Source organism: Anguilla anguilla, chromosome 8 (genome assembly GCF_013347855.1).
Source record: "Anguilla anguilla isolate fAngAng1 chromosome 8, fAngAng1.pri, whole genome shotgun sequence".
Classification (NCBI taxonomy): domain Eukaryota; kingdom Metazoa; phylum Chordata; class Actinopteri; order Anguilliformes; family Anguillidae; genus Anguilla; species Anguilla anguilla.
In genome coordinates, this window is record NC_049208.1 from 16,193,751 (window position 1) to 16,212,023 (window position 18,273).

General features: G+C 43.4%; 1 protein-coding gene across 2 annotated transcripts in view; it reads left to right on the top strand.

Annotated features, from left to right (window-relative positions):
• The window catches only part of nebl (nebulette), a 54,640-nt gene that overhangs the window by 27,206 nt on the left and 9,161 nt on the right, over positions 1-18,273 (top strand). For both annotated transcript variants that reach the window (XM_035429721.1, XM_035429720.1), the window contains exons 3-4: positions 406-490; positions 7,146-7,253. In XM_035429721.1, coding sequence (XP_035285612.1) covers positions 406-490; positions 7,146-7,253 — 193 coding nt within the window. The remainder of the gene's footprint in view (positions 1-405; positions 491-7,145; positions 7,254-18,273) is intronic.

The following is an 18,273-nucleotide window of genomic DNA, read 5'->3' on the forward strand; positions in this document are numbered from 1 at the left end:
GTTACCGCAATGCTGACTTTTAACAGATAGCACTGTCCTACGGCATAGCAGAACTTTAACAAGTAAGGGAGTGGGCTGGGGTGTTTTTTAGGCTGTTTCGAATACAGGGGTCGTGTTTGGTCTCCAGAATCAAACCTGCTAGAACCTGAGCTCAGTTGACCCCGTAGTTTTTGTGATGTTCTGTCACACTGTCTGTCGGCATCTTTTTAATGTGCGGGTTCCTCCCAGTGCTGCTGCAGTTGTGTGTTTGTAACTGACCCTGTACTTATGCTATCAGTTCTCCTGACACATCCGCAGTGTGATGTGCAGTTCAGCTCAGGCCTGTGTGAGCCCCGCAGCTCTGGAGTAACAGCGATTGTTTCTTCCCTCTGATATACGTGCTTTCCCCTTTTTTTCCTCTTCCAGGCACTATCCGAAGCAATCGTTCACCATCGTCGCAGACACCCCGGAGAACCTGCGTCTGAAACATCAGAGCGAGCTGCAGAGTCAGGTGAGCAGACGTGCTGTCCGCCCCTGCGCAGATCTGCGCAGCTGTGCGCAGTCCCCCAGCAGCTTTCTGTTCACCCTGCGTCTGATCGATCAGGGCCTGCGCAGCGGGATGCGATGACACAGTCAGGACCATCTGTCTGGGCCACCTCACACTGCGCAGTCGCACATGGAGAGGCTGAGGCTGGCAGGAGAGGCACAGTCAGAGTCTGGCAGTGGAGGCAGTGTTAGGGCAGCACTGGGGAAAAGTTGCGCTCTCATTTAAACAGGAGGAGACGGTCTGGTTCAGTCCGGATGCAGGTCTCAGGGCATCCATAGACATTGGCATTATTGCTTTGTGTGGGCTGGTGAGGTCCCAAGAATCTACACAAAATGAAAACACCTGGCAACAGAAGACATTAGCATCATTCTCAGAGTCACCCCGAGCGGCCATTATGGTCGTAAAATGTTAGAGGTGCGCCTGAGAGTTTTCATAAATGGTGTTCAGCTTGGACTGGAAGTCCTCTGGCTTCTTCCTCAAAATCAGAAGTAATTCCTCTGCAGGAAGTTTGCATCCGCTTCAGACCCTTTAGCACTCTCACTGATAGTCACGGGTTTCCTCTCCCTTTACACACCCCGCCCCCCCCCCCACACCCCCATCTCCTCCGTGACCCATCCAGCCTTCAGTAATTATGTTATTTCAGCTCCAAATGTTTAATCTGAAAAGCTGACTGGGTTCCAGAAACACTTCCTCTGTGTAACCCATCACAAAATAGACCTGTGAATGCAGGGGTGCTGTCTATATCTCACAGCTATCTCAGAGAGAACACGTGTAGATAACACCCAGGGCATGTGAAAAGGCATAAAGCATCATTCCATCATAAATAATTATTCTAGTTGGTTAATTATTATATGTTTAAATACATGGTTGTTCTGTAGTATAATCATTAGCGATGGGTAGGTCACAACATATTCTGGTCTGTCTAGTAAATAAGGGCCCTGCGATAGATTGGTAGCCTGTCCAGGGTATATTCCTGCCTCTTGCCCAATGCACGTTGGGATAGGCTCCAGCACCCCCCGCGACCCTGCTCAGGATAAGTGGGTATTGATGATGAAATGGATAGTAAATGAGCAGTAGCTGGGTGGGGTACCCATGTTCAGTGTACATTCTCCTCAGCTTTATTATAAACTCAGGTGCCTCTGTGCCTGCACAGTCTCTCTGCTCTTGTGAGGCTGCTGGAAGGTCTGTTAGACTTTGGAATGACAGAAGGCATGCTGGTATATGGGATGCGTCTCATGCCAGGGTGAATGGGGGTGGCAGATTGTGGGATTTCGGTGAAGTAGGAGCGGGACAGCTGTCCGCTCGGCGGTCTCCCCTAGAGTCCCGCTGGCGTCAGTGGGACGGTGCTGCCACGTATGCGGGGGTCCTTCCCTCACCAGTACCACGAATCTCCAGTGCTGGCACTGCGACCGCCTCTGTAGCGAGGTGTCCCTGTTTTGTCTCCATCCGGTCGCCCACCCTGTTCTCTGACCTACCTGTATTTCACAGTTTTCCTGCTTTTGTGTTCTTGCATGATGGAAAGTCTTCCTTCATTTACCCCACTGTAGCCCAACACTGGATTTGTAAATAATCAGAGGCTTGAGGATTCTCAAGGATTTTATCTTGCATCTCTTAACTGATGTGGTGCTCATGCAAGCTGAACACAATGTCGGTTTAATGGCCGTGTTTACTTCCACATTAAATGTCCTTATTAAAACGAGGAAAGTGGTGATACGCAGTACTGCTTCATCTAAGTTTGTTGATCGAAACTTCTAATTGGTTAAGAATCAATTTGTTATAAAGGAATAAACAGGAAGGTCTGTGTGCGTTAATGCAGTTTGAGTAACACAGGAAACCAACTCAACTGGTCTTTGACGTAGTTCCTTACTGCTGTGGTCTGCAGTCTTGGCTGATATTGAGTATCTGTTTAGGAGATAGTCCTGTTCCCTCATGGCACTGTTTCATGATTTTTTTCGATGGGAGGTGCCTGTGCGCCATCTGTCTGGAAAACATGGAGATGTTGATGTCCCAGCTGCATCTGTCGTTAAACCTTGAAAGGAGAGATCACTGTTCCACTGTAGGTGAAAATTAGTCTGAAAGCAAACACCAATGTGCTATCTTTCTCTGGCCTGCTTTTGCCTCAAGAGGATTTATCTCCCTCCCATCTCTGTGGACTCTGTTGTCTGTCCTTGCATTCTGGATCTCTCTCTACCATCCTCTTCTCTGGTAGGAAGCCATCAGTGACCTTCTCAGTTTTGCATCGGTTTGCTCGCAAGCCTGCTGGACTCATTTACATCACATTGTGGGTACATTTTAGGTGTTTAGTAGACAGTCTCATCCCGGGTGACTTTCACTGCATACATTCTTCGTAGAAAAAATATTTTACAAGCTGCTGCTGGGAATCGAACCCACAACCTTGGAATTGAACGCCCAGTTCTCTAACCACTGTGCTACACTGCGAGCATACACATCATGTGAGTCACCGGCCCACCGGTTCACCGGATCTCCGAGCCACACCCCCCTCGCCCCTTCGCCCCCACAAGCAGGTACAGCATACCCCCACTGCCATCTGTGTCCACACAGCCAGACACTGATGCTCTGCACAATGACCCACTCGGCTCTGCTTAAAAAGCACAGGGAACGCGCGAGCCGTCCGTTCAACATTGTAAATACAGCAGGCATTTAATTTTTTCAAATATAAACCTGATACCTCCAGGGAGACATAGTGGTTCAGGAACTGGAAATGTGACCAAAACCATTTTTTTGTCTTAGACATGGCATTCCTTTTAGTCTTTGCTTAGACCAAAATATTTAGGTATTATCATGACAATGAGGGTAAAACCAACAACAAATGTATAAGCAGGAATAGCTGCACATGCTTTTCCATGATAGCTGCTAGCTTTCTGCTGTTCTCAGCAATGTTGTTGCTTGACAATAACCATTATTGTTTTTACAGGAATGGTCCTTTATTGTGTAGGCTGACCTAGCTAAGCAGTCTACAGGTATTGTAACTTTAGAATGCTCCACTCTAGGCATTGGCAATTAAATAGAATGCTCATCATTCCCCATTTGATTGTTAATGTAGTCACTGAAAAATTACTTTGTACAAGTGTACAAGCATATTCATTATGCAACTTCAGAATCTCTGCCTCTATCAATTTACTACTCTCTTCATGTACTGTACATGTTATACAGATTATATTTTTTAATTATTTTTGTTGAAAGTTTTATTATGGGATTAGCCATGCAGTTTCTCTCTGTCCATTATTACCATTGTTCTCCTGAGCTAAATAAAGTAAAATGTGGGTCCCTACAAGTGAGGATTTGTCATACAGTATATCACATACATGTTTTGAAATTCTTGAATGTCTACTTTTATTGACTCTGGTGTATTTGCAAAATGCACCTTTGGTAAACATTTCTGGCCCAGAAAACCTATAGACACAGAATGACAGAGCAAATGGTCTAACTTTATTGTTTAACAGACATGGTATTGTTTAACACAAAAGGTTACTTTCACCTAGATCTGGTGTGCTGACATGTTTGAGCACTTCTCTAGATGGCCAAATCATATAATTAGTTGCCTGTGAATTTGCATAAATGTGTTATAATGTGAATTCCTCTTTGAGATGTTTTTAATTCACCGTGCTGCCTCATGGCCTGCTCTTCCTTCTAAAAGAGATTATTTACCTCTAGGGAAGAGGGTCAACTTTCCCCGAAGAAAAAGCTCAGTTCCAAATTCCAGTACACAGTAAAATGTCCAGTGTTAATTCAACTCTTAATAGGTAACATTTGGTCCCGCTCTGGAACGTGGGACCAAATATTATCGGTTAAGAGTTGAATTAACACTGGATATTTTACTGTGTAGATGTGGAGAAAAGCCCCTGGTATCATTTAATGTCCTATTGGAAGGTTATGGTTGGGAATCTCATTGTCTGATGGTAAACTGAGGCACAGTAGCAGTGACTTAAAAACAACAGCACCTTGCTGCAGCCCTCGACCCTGTTCACTAGGCTAAATATGTTAGCATCTCACGTTAGCATGTCTGTAAAAACTTTGCTGCTCTGCAGGGCTGCTCTGGAGAAACTCTCTCATAGGCAAGGTCCCTACTCCCATCTCCATTTATCCTATTATAATTCTTATGGAAATTCTGCAGAGCTGTTATTTTGGAGGTAATGGATGTGCGATTGGCACCGGAGGGTCAGGAAAGAGACGTGAAAATCACTAAGGGTAGAACAGGGCAGGCGTACGGGAAGAAATAAAGGATAGCTTATACTGGAGTGCTCGCCCACAGCTAGTGCTAACACTGAGTGAAAAATGGAGCTACACTGGCACGGATCCATATCAGACCCCTGCTTCTGAGAACCCGGGGCACAGTCATCTTCCCTCCTGCATGAGGCACAAATGAGGATTGTGAAAAATTGCTTTCATTTTGAGGTGATTTCAGGCAGAAATTTATAAAGAAAAAATGAAAAAGAAGACACAAGACACAGCAAAAACCAAAAAAACAAGTATTTTATCATATTTAAACTTACAATTTTATTTCTTTTTAATTTTTTTCTAAATAAAACAAGAAGAGTGCCAATGAGGTGGGACAGTTTCACTTATTTCAAGATGTTCCAATGGCGTGTGACAATTTCACTTGTCAAGTTAACTTAAAACAAGCTAATATTAGAATAAGATTTTAAGTCTCTTTACAAGACTAAAACACTTGTTAAGACAGAATTTTTTGCAGCGAAGAAAGGATAAATATAAGAAATGAATAGTATTTGTGGCACGATGAAAGGACGTGTTACAGTTATCATTGTATTTTTGCTTCTTCATTGAATTGTTGTGTGTTTTACATAAGTACAGGCCTGTGCTCAAAACAAAAACAGAAGGGAAGACATCCTGACTCTGTGAGTGAGCAAATACTAGGGGTGGGACTCTTTACTCAAGTAAATGAGTACTCACCAGCACAGTCTTAAACATTTAGGGAAAAAATTGGAAATCTTTTTTTTTTTTTTGCATCATTCAGTAATGGACAGTAATGGAATGGGTCAACACGCATGCACGCACACACACACACACACACACACACAGTTGGCAGTTTCACCTAGGGTGGGAGGAATGGTAGAACTATGCCTAAAAAAAACAATGAAGAGTACTGGAGTAAACACGAGGAAATCACACAAATGGGCTTGCAGTTTTTTGGAGGAAATTGTAAAATGTGACCCACCTCTAAAATTAAAATTAAATACAGCTTGTGTCTTTATGGGGGCAGTGTGGGGTAGTGGTTAGGGAACTGGGCTCAAAGCCAGAGCTTTCTCATCACAGATGGTGGGACTATACACTGCTTATATTAAAATAGCATAGGCCTACAATGTGTCCTATATAAAATATTTTTATTCAAAATAGACATTCTCACATTTATGTGACCTCGTTGGCTTATTTTTGTTAGACTGACTTGGCAGTGGAATCTTCAAACAAATGTAAAGTAATAGTGAGAGAATCTTGAGTACATTAAAAATCAGGCTAAGAAACACTGTCTGTTTTGCTATTTTCTCCTATTTGGATTGTTTTTGACTTAACAGAAACATTAATTGAACGCTCTAGGACTGGTTTTTTGGGGGAAGATCTGTTTTCTTCTGGCCTTGTGTAGAGCTTCTCTCCATGTAATTATTCTTAATAAAGTGCAATGAGCACTGGCTAAATTCATAAATCCTTGTTACCTAAAAGGTAAATATGTTAAGGAAGGGCAGTGAGTCATCAGAAATTGCAGGAGTACAGTGTGACAGGAGTACAAGAACAAATAAAAGGCACAAATGGATTAACAATTTTAGTTAAATTTTTATTTACTTATTTATGTTTTCAACTTTAAAACAAATAAGTTTGGATGATATTTAACCTTTTCACTCCTGGCCAATTAGATTAAGTTAAATTTTGTAACCGTTGGGTGTCTAATGCAATTTTCAGTGCAGGAAATGTACTGAAATGGTTAGAAAATGCATCTGTTGGGCAGCCATAGTGAAGAAGGTGCAGAAAAACAGAACAGTAAACTGCAGTGTATTTGCTCCAACGTGTCTACAGTTTCTGCTCTCTACACCATTTAAAAATGAAAGAGTAAAGTGGGTTTGCACAGTCGGAGGGCGATCTGAGAGTGAACATGGTGTAGATAATGAATCACAGAAATGAAATTTCAAATCCTCCTTGAATAATTAAGCACTACAAGAGCTCTGGAATTACTGGGGCAATAAAGGTCTGAATGTTGTCCTTTTCTGTTTCATACATGTACTTTTCTGTATAATATATTTTTTAATTTGTGCATTGGTCAAAATGGCTTACTTTCAGCATGTAATATTCACCTGAGAGTAATCTGTAGATAGCTTTTTGTATGACTACATATACTGCTTTTAAATGTTTGGATTGTTTTACCAGTTCTGTTGGGATTAATGTATTTTATCATTCTTAGTTGTCATTATTTGCAAGATGCTGCTAATGACAAGTTCAGAAATGAGCAGTTCAGTGTTTTAGTGTTTCTGCCACAGTAAGCTATTTCTGAACATCATCAGCAACACCAGCACACACATACCTGGCTGTTAGTGTTATGTTTTGTGTCAGTTTTGACTGTGACCTTATCTCTCTATGCCTCTGTTTCCAGGTGAAGTACAAGAAGGACTTTGAGGAGAGCAAAGGTCGGGGATTCAGCGTAGTGTCGGACACTCCAGAGCTGCAGAGACTGAGGAAAACCCAGGAACAGATCAGTAACGTATGCTTGACCCCAGCCCATTCTGGCTACTGCTTTTCAGTAATGCAATGATGGATAACAGAGGATACTGGAAAGTCGAGAGAGAGAGAGAGTGTGTGAGAGAGAAAGAGAGAGATATGCTGGGAAATAGAGTGTGGAAGATGGAAATGCTGTGTGTGCGCGCGCGCGTGTACTTGTGCTATTGGGTGCATTTTTGTGGTTTATCATTTAACACACTAATTTTAACAAATGTGGTAAATTGTCCTATTCTCTTATATGACCTCATCTTTTCTCTGACTGATCACTGGTCACATTCTATTCTAATGGGAGGCAGATAGAGGGCCTTTGCAAGTAATTTATACAGTGATCTGACTATTATTAACATGTTGACTGCAATTTGTATGAAAGAATATAGTCTGTAATATAAAGAGGATGAACAGGGGAAGCCAACAATGACATTTAACCTCTTAATCGTTCCTGGATGTAAATTTCTTTTGATCCTTAAAAATGCTTATTGTCATTGTAGTGTGTTTGTGCCATGTGCAGAAACACTGGCTCTGTGACTATTCCCAGAACACAAAGGAAAGTTTATCTCCTACTAATTTGTAAAGTTAGGAGGGTGTTAAATTTTAAAAGATACCTGAAACCACCATGTGAGGAGGAGGGCAAAGAGCACAGGGGAAATGAGGATATGAAGGGAAAGGAGAGTTAGAAGCAGCAAGTTTTTTTGTATGACTTTGACTAACTTTCTGAGCAAACTAAACAGCTAGGCAGAGTACACCCCCACAGCCAATAATCTATCTTTAAGCCTTTAGGTTTAGAAATCATCATGCAAGTACTGGCAACAGTCGGTGCCACTGAAAATGTGAATGCGTTCTACTGTGTCTTACTGGAAGCTGGAATTACATCATTTTCAAATATTCTGCACCATCAAAGTGTTTGGGGTAGAGCTCCACTTGCAGTCTGTTCTGTGCCTGGAGTAATTGGTGTCATTTTTTCAAGTGGCAGTTCCTGAGGTAATGCCAAATTAGGAATTAGCCTGTTTATTTATCCTTTATTGATTCAGGAAGAACCCCATTGAGGCGGACGTCTCCTTCTCAATGGCACCAAGCCAAGAGAGCAGCATTTGTGAATACACTTGCTTAAGAATATGCACGATGATACTAAAAATGAGAAGACCCATAAAACAGTGATATTTGAATGAATTGTATAGATTCAACATTGGAAAACAGGTACTCTCCTCATTTACAGTTTTCTGAATTATGCCTGTAAAATCAGCAAAAGGTTACATTTTAGGGATTTAGCTGATGCTCTTATCTAGAGCCACTTACGATTATTGCACAAAGAAATGGCCTAGATTCATAAATCACCAACTTTCAGACAAGCAATTAATGAGACTGTAATGGTCAGGCCATAATATATGGATGATAGGTAATCCTTTGTTACTGAAATTAACATGTGGACGGGAAGATAGAGAGTTTTTTGGGGTAGGGAAATATTGGATTGATAGGAAAAGGGATGGAAGAAGGGAACTGGAGTTAGGGTTGAGAAAGGGAGACAAGGTATGTTCTGAAGAGATGGGTCTTCCAGCTGTGCCAGAAGGTAAGGAAGGACTCTGCTGTTCTGACTGAGGTGGGCAGGTCATTCCGCCATTGCGGTGCTAGAAGTGAGAAGTCAGGGTTGGGAGGAACGATGACCAGGTTTCCACAGGAAGGGGAGAGCCAGTGGCAGCAGTGTGTAGAGCATGGGATCGGGTGTAGGGGTGGACCATGGCTTGAAGGTATGGGGGTGCAGCTCCTTTTGTAGTCTTGTACACCAACATTACAGTTTTGAATTGGATGCGAGCAGCCATCGGGAGTCACTGGAGGGAATTCAGGAGAGGGGTGACATGGGAAAACATGGAAGGTTGAAATCCCAGTGGGCTGCAGCACTTTGGATGAACTGAAGGGACCTGAGAGTCAGGACGGAGTTGCAGTATTCCAGTTGGGAGATGATGAGAGCTTGAACTAGGAGCTGGGTAGCATCCCTGGTGAGGAAGTGTCTGATTCGGCGGAGCTTGTGAAGAGCGAACCTGCAGGATAGCATTATGGCTGCAGTGAGAGCCATGTAAGACAGCTGGCTGTCTAAAGTCACACAGAGATTCCTGGTAGTCTGGGCTGGAGTCCCTGTGGTGTTGTCGATGGAGACGGAGAGGTCCTGCAGAGGGCAGGATTTGCCAGGGAAAAAGAGCAACTTGGTCTTGTCGAGATTTGCTTGAGCTGGTGGGCAGACATCCTACTGGAGATGTCAGCTAGGCAAGCGGAGATGTGTGCCTCAAGCTGAGTGTCAGTGGACGGGAAAGAGAAATAGAGTTGAGTGTCCACTCACCTCCTCTCTGCCTTGCAGTGTCTAGGAAGTGGCGAGAGATGGGTTCAGTGCTTATTCTGTTCAAGGTGAGAAATCACGTTTCTGCCTCCCTCTTTTAATTACAACCAGTGTTACTTAACAACTTGCTTTGACTGTGACTGTGTGCTTCACCTCTGTTTGGTGGTGCTATGGGGGCAGATGGGATGAAACAATCCCAGGTTTGAGACCCTTCCCAGAGTGATGGGCATCCCAGTGCTTCATCAGGTAATCAGACCATAACCATCCCTGCTTCCGTGGTCGTGAAATCGCATTATTCACACACCAGTACATGTAACATCCTCAACAGTTAATTAATTTAGCGCCTGTGTGGGTTAGGAGATGGAGGGGGAGGAAGAGGGGGGCGATGTTGGCCTTTCTCAAAGAGCAGTCCATTATTTGATTAGGTAAACCCCCACTTGACAAAGCAGTCGGGGAGGTAATTAACTTGGACGCGAGGAGGAGGGGGAAGCTCGAATTCCCCCGTGTGAATTCGGCAGGAGCGCAGACTCTGACGGGCGGAAGAGCCCATCAGGAATGCAGAGCATCCTGTTAGCGTCACGGAGGGAGAAGCTTGAAAACATCTGCACACGCTCTGTCTGTATTTGAACTGTGCTTGTCAACAGTATTCACCCGAATTAATGTGCGCAAACAAGGATGGTGACATGAAAGCCCCAATACACTGATCTCTACTGAGGTTGCTTGCTTGTTCACAGTGATTTCATAGTTTGATTAAATCCTTGCAGGTCTTCAGGGTATTTTGCAAATAAACTGAGCCCAAATTCAGGTTGTAAAATCGGTACTGTTAATTCATTTCTCTTTTGAAACCCCAGAGAAGACGTTTCAGTGCTTTTTGATATGGTGTTTATAATTTTTTCATTCAAGGATGGGAAAGGTGTAAAGAAACTCTAAATTCACGCAGTGTCATGTATAACATCGGAACATTTCCGAAACAAGTTAGCAAACAAGGAGAAATGCAACAGCACCAGCATCAGTGATTTGCATGTTTTGAGTCGTGGTTTTCCATTTTTATGCAGCAGCCTGCCTGTAAATATGGGGCTGTTTCTGTGGTAGGTCTTTGTGGAACTGCTCTCTATGGGTTCATCTCTTCCACATTTTCGCCACACTGCACACCCAACCCCACTAATTGGCTTAGCATATGTATTTAGCATCTCTAGACCCAGGATTCCTTACTACTCTGTTATTCAGTGCCTGTCAAGATGGCCATGAATGAGGTCTGTGGGTGGGCAGCGTAAGCCTAGGCCCACCCTGCTTTTAGATGCAACCAACTCCGTAATTTTCTATTCCAGCCAAGACAGACGTCAGACGGACACGGCGAAACAGATGTTTTGAAGATATGGAGCAGACCTAATTGTTCAGGGTTGGCGGCGGAGGGCCCGGAGTCTCGTTCCTCTGCGGGGTGGGGTGGATTCTGCAGTGCTGTTTATGGGAGGGGACGTTTGGTGCACGGTAGTGGTGGTGTTGTTCTCTCTGTTTGCCCGTGGAGTGCTTTGTGACCGTGCCAAAAACATTCCTTCTCCCTCCCTCTGCCGTTACCCCCGGTAACTATTCTCTGGTGTGACATTTCTGGCTGGGACCAGATCCCTCTCTGGAAACACCCACCCTCAAAGGTTAATAAACATTGGGAGTAGGGAGACTCTCTCTCTCTCTCTCTCCCTCTCTCTCTCTCTCTCCCTCCTCCCTCCTCCCCCTCCCCCTTTCTGTTCCTCTGTCTCTCTCTATAAATATATATTTGAATGAATTATTTGAAATATGGTATTTATAAAAGCAGTTCTCTTTTCTCTATATTGTTGCTGTCAAAGGAAAGGTAATAAAATCCTGCACATTGTATATCTTTTGCAAAAGGATACTGTTGAACCAGCATTGTGGCACATCAGTAGCGCCATGACTGTGAGAAGCAGAAAACAACCTTTATTTACTGACGGGAATAGCAGGGTGTTTTTTTCCCGTGTTGAATATTGTGAGTCTGTTGTGTGCAGATTTGCTCCCCTTGCTCGTGTTGAGTTGGTGGTTTTAAACAAACAGACAGATGGCTGCCCTGTGTCATCAGCCACTAACGTCCCGCTGGGTGCTAATGCAGATCTGCGGCTCACAGCACCTTGCTCCAAACTTGATTTTCATTCACCGTAATATGCAGGCAGTACCCCGTCCCCCCTGCTACGTTTCCACAGCCCACCCCCCCCCACGTATCTGTAGGTTAGTCATACTGAGGCTCACTGGATGCTGTTTCTCAGCAAGTTCGACTCGCTCTGACGGTATGTTCCCCAGTCCACGGAGCATTAGTTTTTACTCCACCATCCCCGGAGGGTTATTCAGAAGGCAGAGTGTCTGTTCGAACACCGGAGGTAGAGTCACTTTCAGTGCTTACTCCTAGCTGGGGTGCGAGCTGTTTTCCACAGATCACTGATAGTTCAGCTTATAAAGTCACCTCCACACAGCCTTATCTGCTGAGGCTCAGCGAACAAAGGGATAAAAAAGCAGCAGGTTGATTGATACAAAACCACAGCCTTGTGCTTATTTCTTTTTTCGCAGGTTCTCTGTGCTCTGCCTTCAGTTTTCCCCTCTTCCTAGAGACATTTTATTCTTCCCTTGATTCTCTACCTGGCGAGAGAAATCTGCGATAGAGTGGCAGCAGAAAGGCTTCACCCACACGCTAAACAGTGTTCTTGCAGATCACGGTAATTCTGGTGCATTGCATTGTAATGGCACAAACTCCAGAAGAACTGTTGGATCACTCAGTCAGTCACAACACACCTTCACTCCTTCATTCCTCTTGCCAAACTATACACATTTATTATTATCCCTATTTTTATATATACACTGGCTTGTCACATGTGCTGATCTAAGGGCATGAGCTTAGATCGCAACAAGAAGCAGACTGTGGGATAAAAAAAATGCTGGTGAATCGAGAACAGAATTTTATTTGTTAAGCAATGCGTCAAGATCAGTTGAATACATTTTATCTGTGTAATTGATTTATATGTGTTCTCTTATGCATTGATTTGTATTTTTCCTTGTGTTTGTTACATTTGGATTTATGTATGGGCATATGCACATATTTTATTCATTCCGCAGCTGTGATGTATTTTAATGAATGTCTGTGTGTAGCCATAAAGAACTGATGGGCACTGCAGCTGAAAAAATGAAAGAAAAAAAACAGGACTTAGAGAGGAAAACTCTTTTTGTTGACTGAATGACAAGAGCCTCTTTACTTTTGATTGCGAAGTCAGAGACGCTTAAAATTGATTGGACGGTCAGGGTTTATTCATGTTGATTGTATAGTTAAGGTCTCCTTCATTTGATTGGGTGCTTCCTTGGATCATTTGGAGCTTCCTAGTGTTGATTGGATGGTCTGATTCTTTTGGAGTTGATACTGTAGGGGGAACTGAACCTTTTCATATATATTGGCTGTTCAGAGCTTTACAATAAAGTCAGCTTTCAGTATTGTGTTAGCATACGTTTCTTAGATTTTCCCAGATAGTTTTCTGTACAGTGAAATATATTTTACATACCTAAAGAAGTTTCTGACAACCAGCTGGCTTTACAATAGCTGGTGTACATGCACTTTGGGTTCTTGACTAAAAACAGCTCTTAATTTAGCTCCAAAGTAACTTGCACAACTACTTTACAGTGGCTTTGCTCTAAGCCTCCATTTTTCCAAAGTGAACTATCCTTTTTTAAAAATGTAAAACTTAAAAAAAAAACACTTTATATGATGGGGGTAATGATGACCATGTAACCCAGTAAGAATTCATTTTCTTCAGTTAGTTTCCTTGGGTACTTAGTGATTTACCTAATTACAGGTGTAGTTGCTACATGAACACCTTTTACTTGCCCACTGTGCTTGGTCTGGCTTGACTTTTGGAGCATGATTAATCACACTTGAATCAGAGAATTTCACCTACTATAATCTTTATATTTCTAGCAGATGAGGAGGCACAAACACCATTGTGTGGGACTGGCCTCCACCCATCTTCATAACTCCCACTAAGCTGAAATTGGGTGGTGAAAATTCATTTCTGCTGAAGCTCTATAATTTGCAGCCTTTGCTGTGCATTTGAAGCATTATTTCACAGCGAGGAGCAGAGACCATATTTGGCCTGACGTTGATCTGGGCTGATGACTGAGCGCTAGATGTTTGCAAACTTATTATCAAATGTAGAGAAAAGTATCTCAGCTGAAGGAGAATTCTCCTCACACTATCCCCACAGCACCATGATCCTGCATATACTGGAACTGATCGGTAATTGGAGGGGAGTCAAGACGTGGGTTTTCTTCACGCTGAATGAACACTCTTATCACAGATATCTCCACTGCTCGCTAGAAAAAATTCTATAATTATGAAGCATTTCTGAAGACCGCAGACTCCATGCTGATAAATCATTTCAGCCAGACCACTCCAGAAGTCTGCACCGAGCCTTGCAATTCCATTTTAGATACCGTTCACAGCAAAATCACGCTGTGTGTTACACAAATAAAGTTTCAGGGAGCTTTGATACTCAGTGAGTCTTTATGGAAACAAAGACTGCATTCATCTAATGCGGGCTGATTTATTTGAAGGGGACTGGAGACTTTTTCAGCGTAGTCTAAAGGCACGGCGAGCAGCAGGCAATCATCCACAGCAAAGTTCAAGCACCATAAGATCCTTCAATATTGCCCTGCCAGGAGAACTGCCTGAAGTATAGAGAAATATGTATTTTTAGTGCCTGTATTCAATACCTAAAATTGTTGATTTCCCTGTGCTGAGAGAGAGCCAGGTTAACTTGCAGTGGTCGATTTGCGGGGACATATGACTCAGGAGTGTTTTATCAAAGAAACTGGTGTCATCAGAGTTTAAGCAGCCGATTACTGTTGTGCCAGTCAAACTTATTAAGGCCCCTCCAGCAGTTCCCTTGCTTTGTTCCACATTTAGCTGGCTCGCCTGTCTTTTACTCTAGAGAAGAGAGGCACTTTCTACTGACGGATGAACGAGGCATCGGGACACAACATTGAGCCGCTACCAGTACGCTACCAGTAACTAACTGATTTGATGCAGTAATTCTGCTTTGTTGTGAAGCGAGTTTGGATTGCCTGAGAAGTCAGTGATTGACAGCTCCACACAGTGTTCACCTTGTTTCCTCATCACTAGAGCTCGCCAGCTGGGATTCTTCCAGGTCCCTGGCCCTGACCATAGAAATGAACAAGGTAGAAAGGAGTGAGGTGAACATGTAACTTTACAGGTCGTGAACTCACCCACTGTCTTCCATTTCTTCACATAAATTTATCTAATGGACAAAGAGTGGAAATAGAAGCGCATGCTGGAAAAATGGAAGCCATTGGCAAAATGCCCTTTTTTCAAATTCCCACTCCTGGTTATACAACAATTAATTTGCCCTACAATGTGCATAATTACAATCTGTTTGTGATCTAAAATATCCCAGATGCGTCTCTAAGTCTGTCCTAATTACAGAGTCAGTCATGAGGCAAACGGGCATCATAATTAAGGATATTTATGAGCCTTTCCCCATCAGCCAACTACTGCCTTTAAACTTTTGATGAAAATGTTTAAAGTAAAAATTGTTTTACTAATTATTAACAAATACTCTAATTTAATTAATTTAACTGTATTTGAAACTGGACTTTTTCTTTTCAGTTTTTTTTTCTTTGTTTTGTTTTTTAAAAATAGTTCCATTGGCTTTCTAGGCCTTTTCTATCTTTCCAGGATAATTAGAGAGTTTCTAGATCCTGATAGTTTCTGGTATAAATTCTTGTCCTCATTTACTCCTTAATTTTCTCCTTAATCCCATCAGTCAGTGTTCTACCAGTGTCTTATGCATGAACAGAGGAAATTATGGGAGAAAAAGGCTCTCTTTGCTAGTTTGGCTGTTTTGGTTGAACAATGAAAGATTTCGTAATGAAATATATATTTGATAACAGGACATTGGAAATGGTGTTAAATTACCACATGGTTTAATGCCTTTTAAACTATCTACGTGAGAAACAGGGTGGCTATTTTATCATATTTTATGTACAGTATTTCATTAATAAATATACTGTTGAACAGCTTATGGTCCTGTAGCAACAGAATGGTATATGAAGTTATTCTGGAGTATTCCATTGGTGGTGGGTCTCGCTGTCCTGTCCCAGGTCAGGTGAGGTGTGATGTTTGGGAAATCTGACGGGCAGATACCCTTACATCCAATAGGCTTCAGTGATGGTGACTCCTGACAGGGAAAGCCATAATAAGGGCAAAATAGGGCGCTGTGGGGGCACAAATTCCTGGGCGCCACGCTGTAAGAGAGGAGGATTTGTGTCTTTTGGCGTTTCCCTATTCAGAGCTAAATGAGAGGGGAAGGCTGTTGACAGCATTGGCCAAGAGCTTTGTCAGTGTCTCTGCCTCACTCCAGACAGGCCGCATTCCTGCCGCCACCATTGTGCCGGCCCGCCACAGTCTGCGCTTTGTCTCGCACGCCCGTGGCCTCACCACGAGCATCACCTGGCAACCACAGGGCAGGAAATGAGGCGTGTCCCCATGGGGCTTCCCCCTCGGTGCCCTGACAGTTTCCGTGGGAGTTTGCCGGGCTCCAGTGGATGGCAGGCCTTGGAAATAACCTGAGATGCGACAACCATTCTTCGCACCCCCACCCCTCCAAGCACAGCGTGTGTGCCATAGGCCAGATGTGGTGGATTTAAATCCATATTTAAGTATTTGGCATTTTCTCTGTATTTAAGAGAGGGAATGTGGGCCTCCTGGGAAACAGAACGGATATGGTCTTATGGTCCCCGTCTCTCAGATATGACTGTCTGCAGTCAGCCAAGGGCAGCTTGCCCGTCCAAATCTGTCACCTTCAAATTTAATTGGAATGTAACGTACTGGGGATTCATATTGAGTTGTTAATATTGTTAATTGGATCTGGACGTGATCTTTGCGGTGAGCAGAACGGCACAATGTGTCCAGGGCACATAAAGTTTTCTGCCCTGCTAGCTGCTTCATTCTGCAGGGGTGTCGGTTGTTTACTTTGCCGATACCCTTATTTCAGGTAACTTGCACTGTATCCGTTAGTACAGTTGGCTAGGTACTGAAGCAAATAACTAATTAAGTACTTACTTAGGTCAAATGCTAAGATAAGCAAGATGCTCAGTGGTGTTGACAGGGTTACCCACCTGCTGCTTGCCCTCATTGGCTGTCTGTGCACAAACACATGGCACTGTGGGTAGTTGACCTTGAAGGGAAGGCTCTTGAAGGTCAGCACACATCTTGGCTAACTCACTCCACCTCGGTCACTGATCCCTGTGTCTGTGAATCGTAGTCCTGGGCCAGGTAGAAACAAACCGGCATCTACCGAAAGACCCAGATAACAGCTGCTGATCTGACTTTAGGAGGAGAAGACCAGGGAAAGGTGAGATATTCGGCAGTTGACTACAAAAAAAGAAGGCACAGAATCAATATTTAATCTTTACACAACCCACTGCTCTCACCACCTGAAATGGATTTGAGAGAATAATGGAACTTTCTGTACTTCATTTATGTGCCTTTGAGGCATCCAGCAGGGGTGGCTGAGTCTGCTGGGGATGAGGAGAGAGACCCATGATCCTCTGGGGCAGAGAGATCAGCAGAGCTGCAGCTCTGAAATTGGCTGGGGGGGTCAGACTGACTGCTAGTCTGCCTTTCAGGTGTGTCTTCTGAGCCACAATGCTTTTTTATGCTGTATCTCTTATGAGTTAGAGCAGGGGTGTCCAATCATATCCTATTCCAATGTGGGTGCAGGTTTTTGCTTTAGCTCAGCACTATGACGCCTAATTTAACTAATTCACTAATCATGGTACTCAATCAAGGCCTTGTTAAGTCAAATGAGGTGTCATAGTGCTGAGCTTAAATTAGAGAGCCTGTTTGAATTTTGCCTCACTTTAATCTACCAATCAGTGCTTATATGTGTATGTATACATCAATATATTTGCGTTTACATTTCAGCATTTAGTAGATGATCTTTTCCAGAGTGAGTCACGCAGACTTCCTTTTCAGAAGCAGAATTGTGTGTCCTTGCATTGAGAGGGCCTGTTCAGGAAACAGTGGAAGCAATGGGGATGCTGGGCACGGGTAAACTATAAGGGCTGGCCATAAATGACGTGTCCAACCAAGCACAATCCCAGGGTTCAATGGTTTTAAAGGGCTGCCTTATGTTTGCTTTGTTTGGGAAGGAGGACGGCGGTGAGACTCATCAGATCCCTTCTGTCTGCGGGCCCCTGCTGCAGCGGGACAGGCACCCACGCCTGGATTCATTCATGCCAAGGCATCCAAGGGTTTCCCAGCGCGAGTGCGCATCTGTCATTGCTGAGCTAAATGGAGCGTAGCCGTCCCTTATCTCTGCTGCGCTGCTTATCACATCAGTGTATATTCATTGGGAGGAATTAAATAGTGTGTCGCTGGTGACTCTTGTTCTTGGTGATCCTTTATATTGTGTGAATATCTGTAAAAATCTGTTTCGAGCCTGAAAATGTGACTTCTAAACTCCCATTTTGATGCGACATTTAGCTCTTAAATTATTATGTACTTGGATAGCCAACTATTTTGGTTGTGTAATTGTTTATGCTTTTATTTTATTCCTTCTGGATATTTTGCTGGTGACGCTAGGCTAATCAGCCCATCCTGGCTTAGATC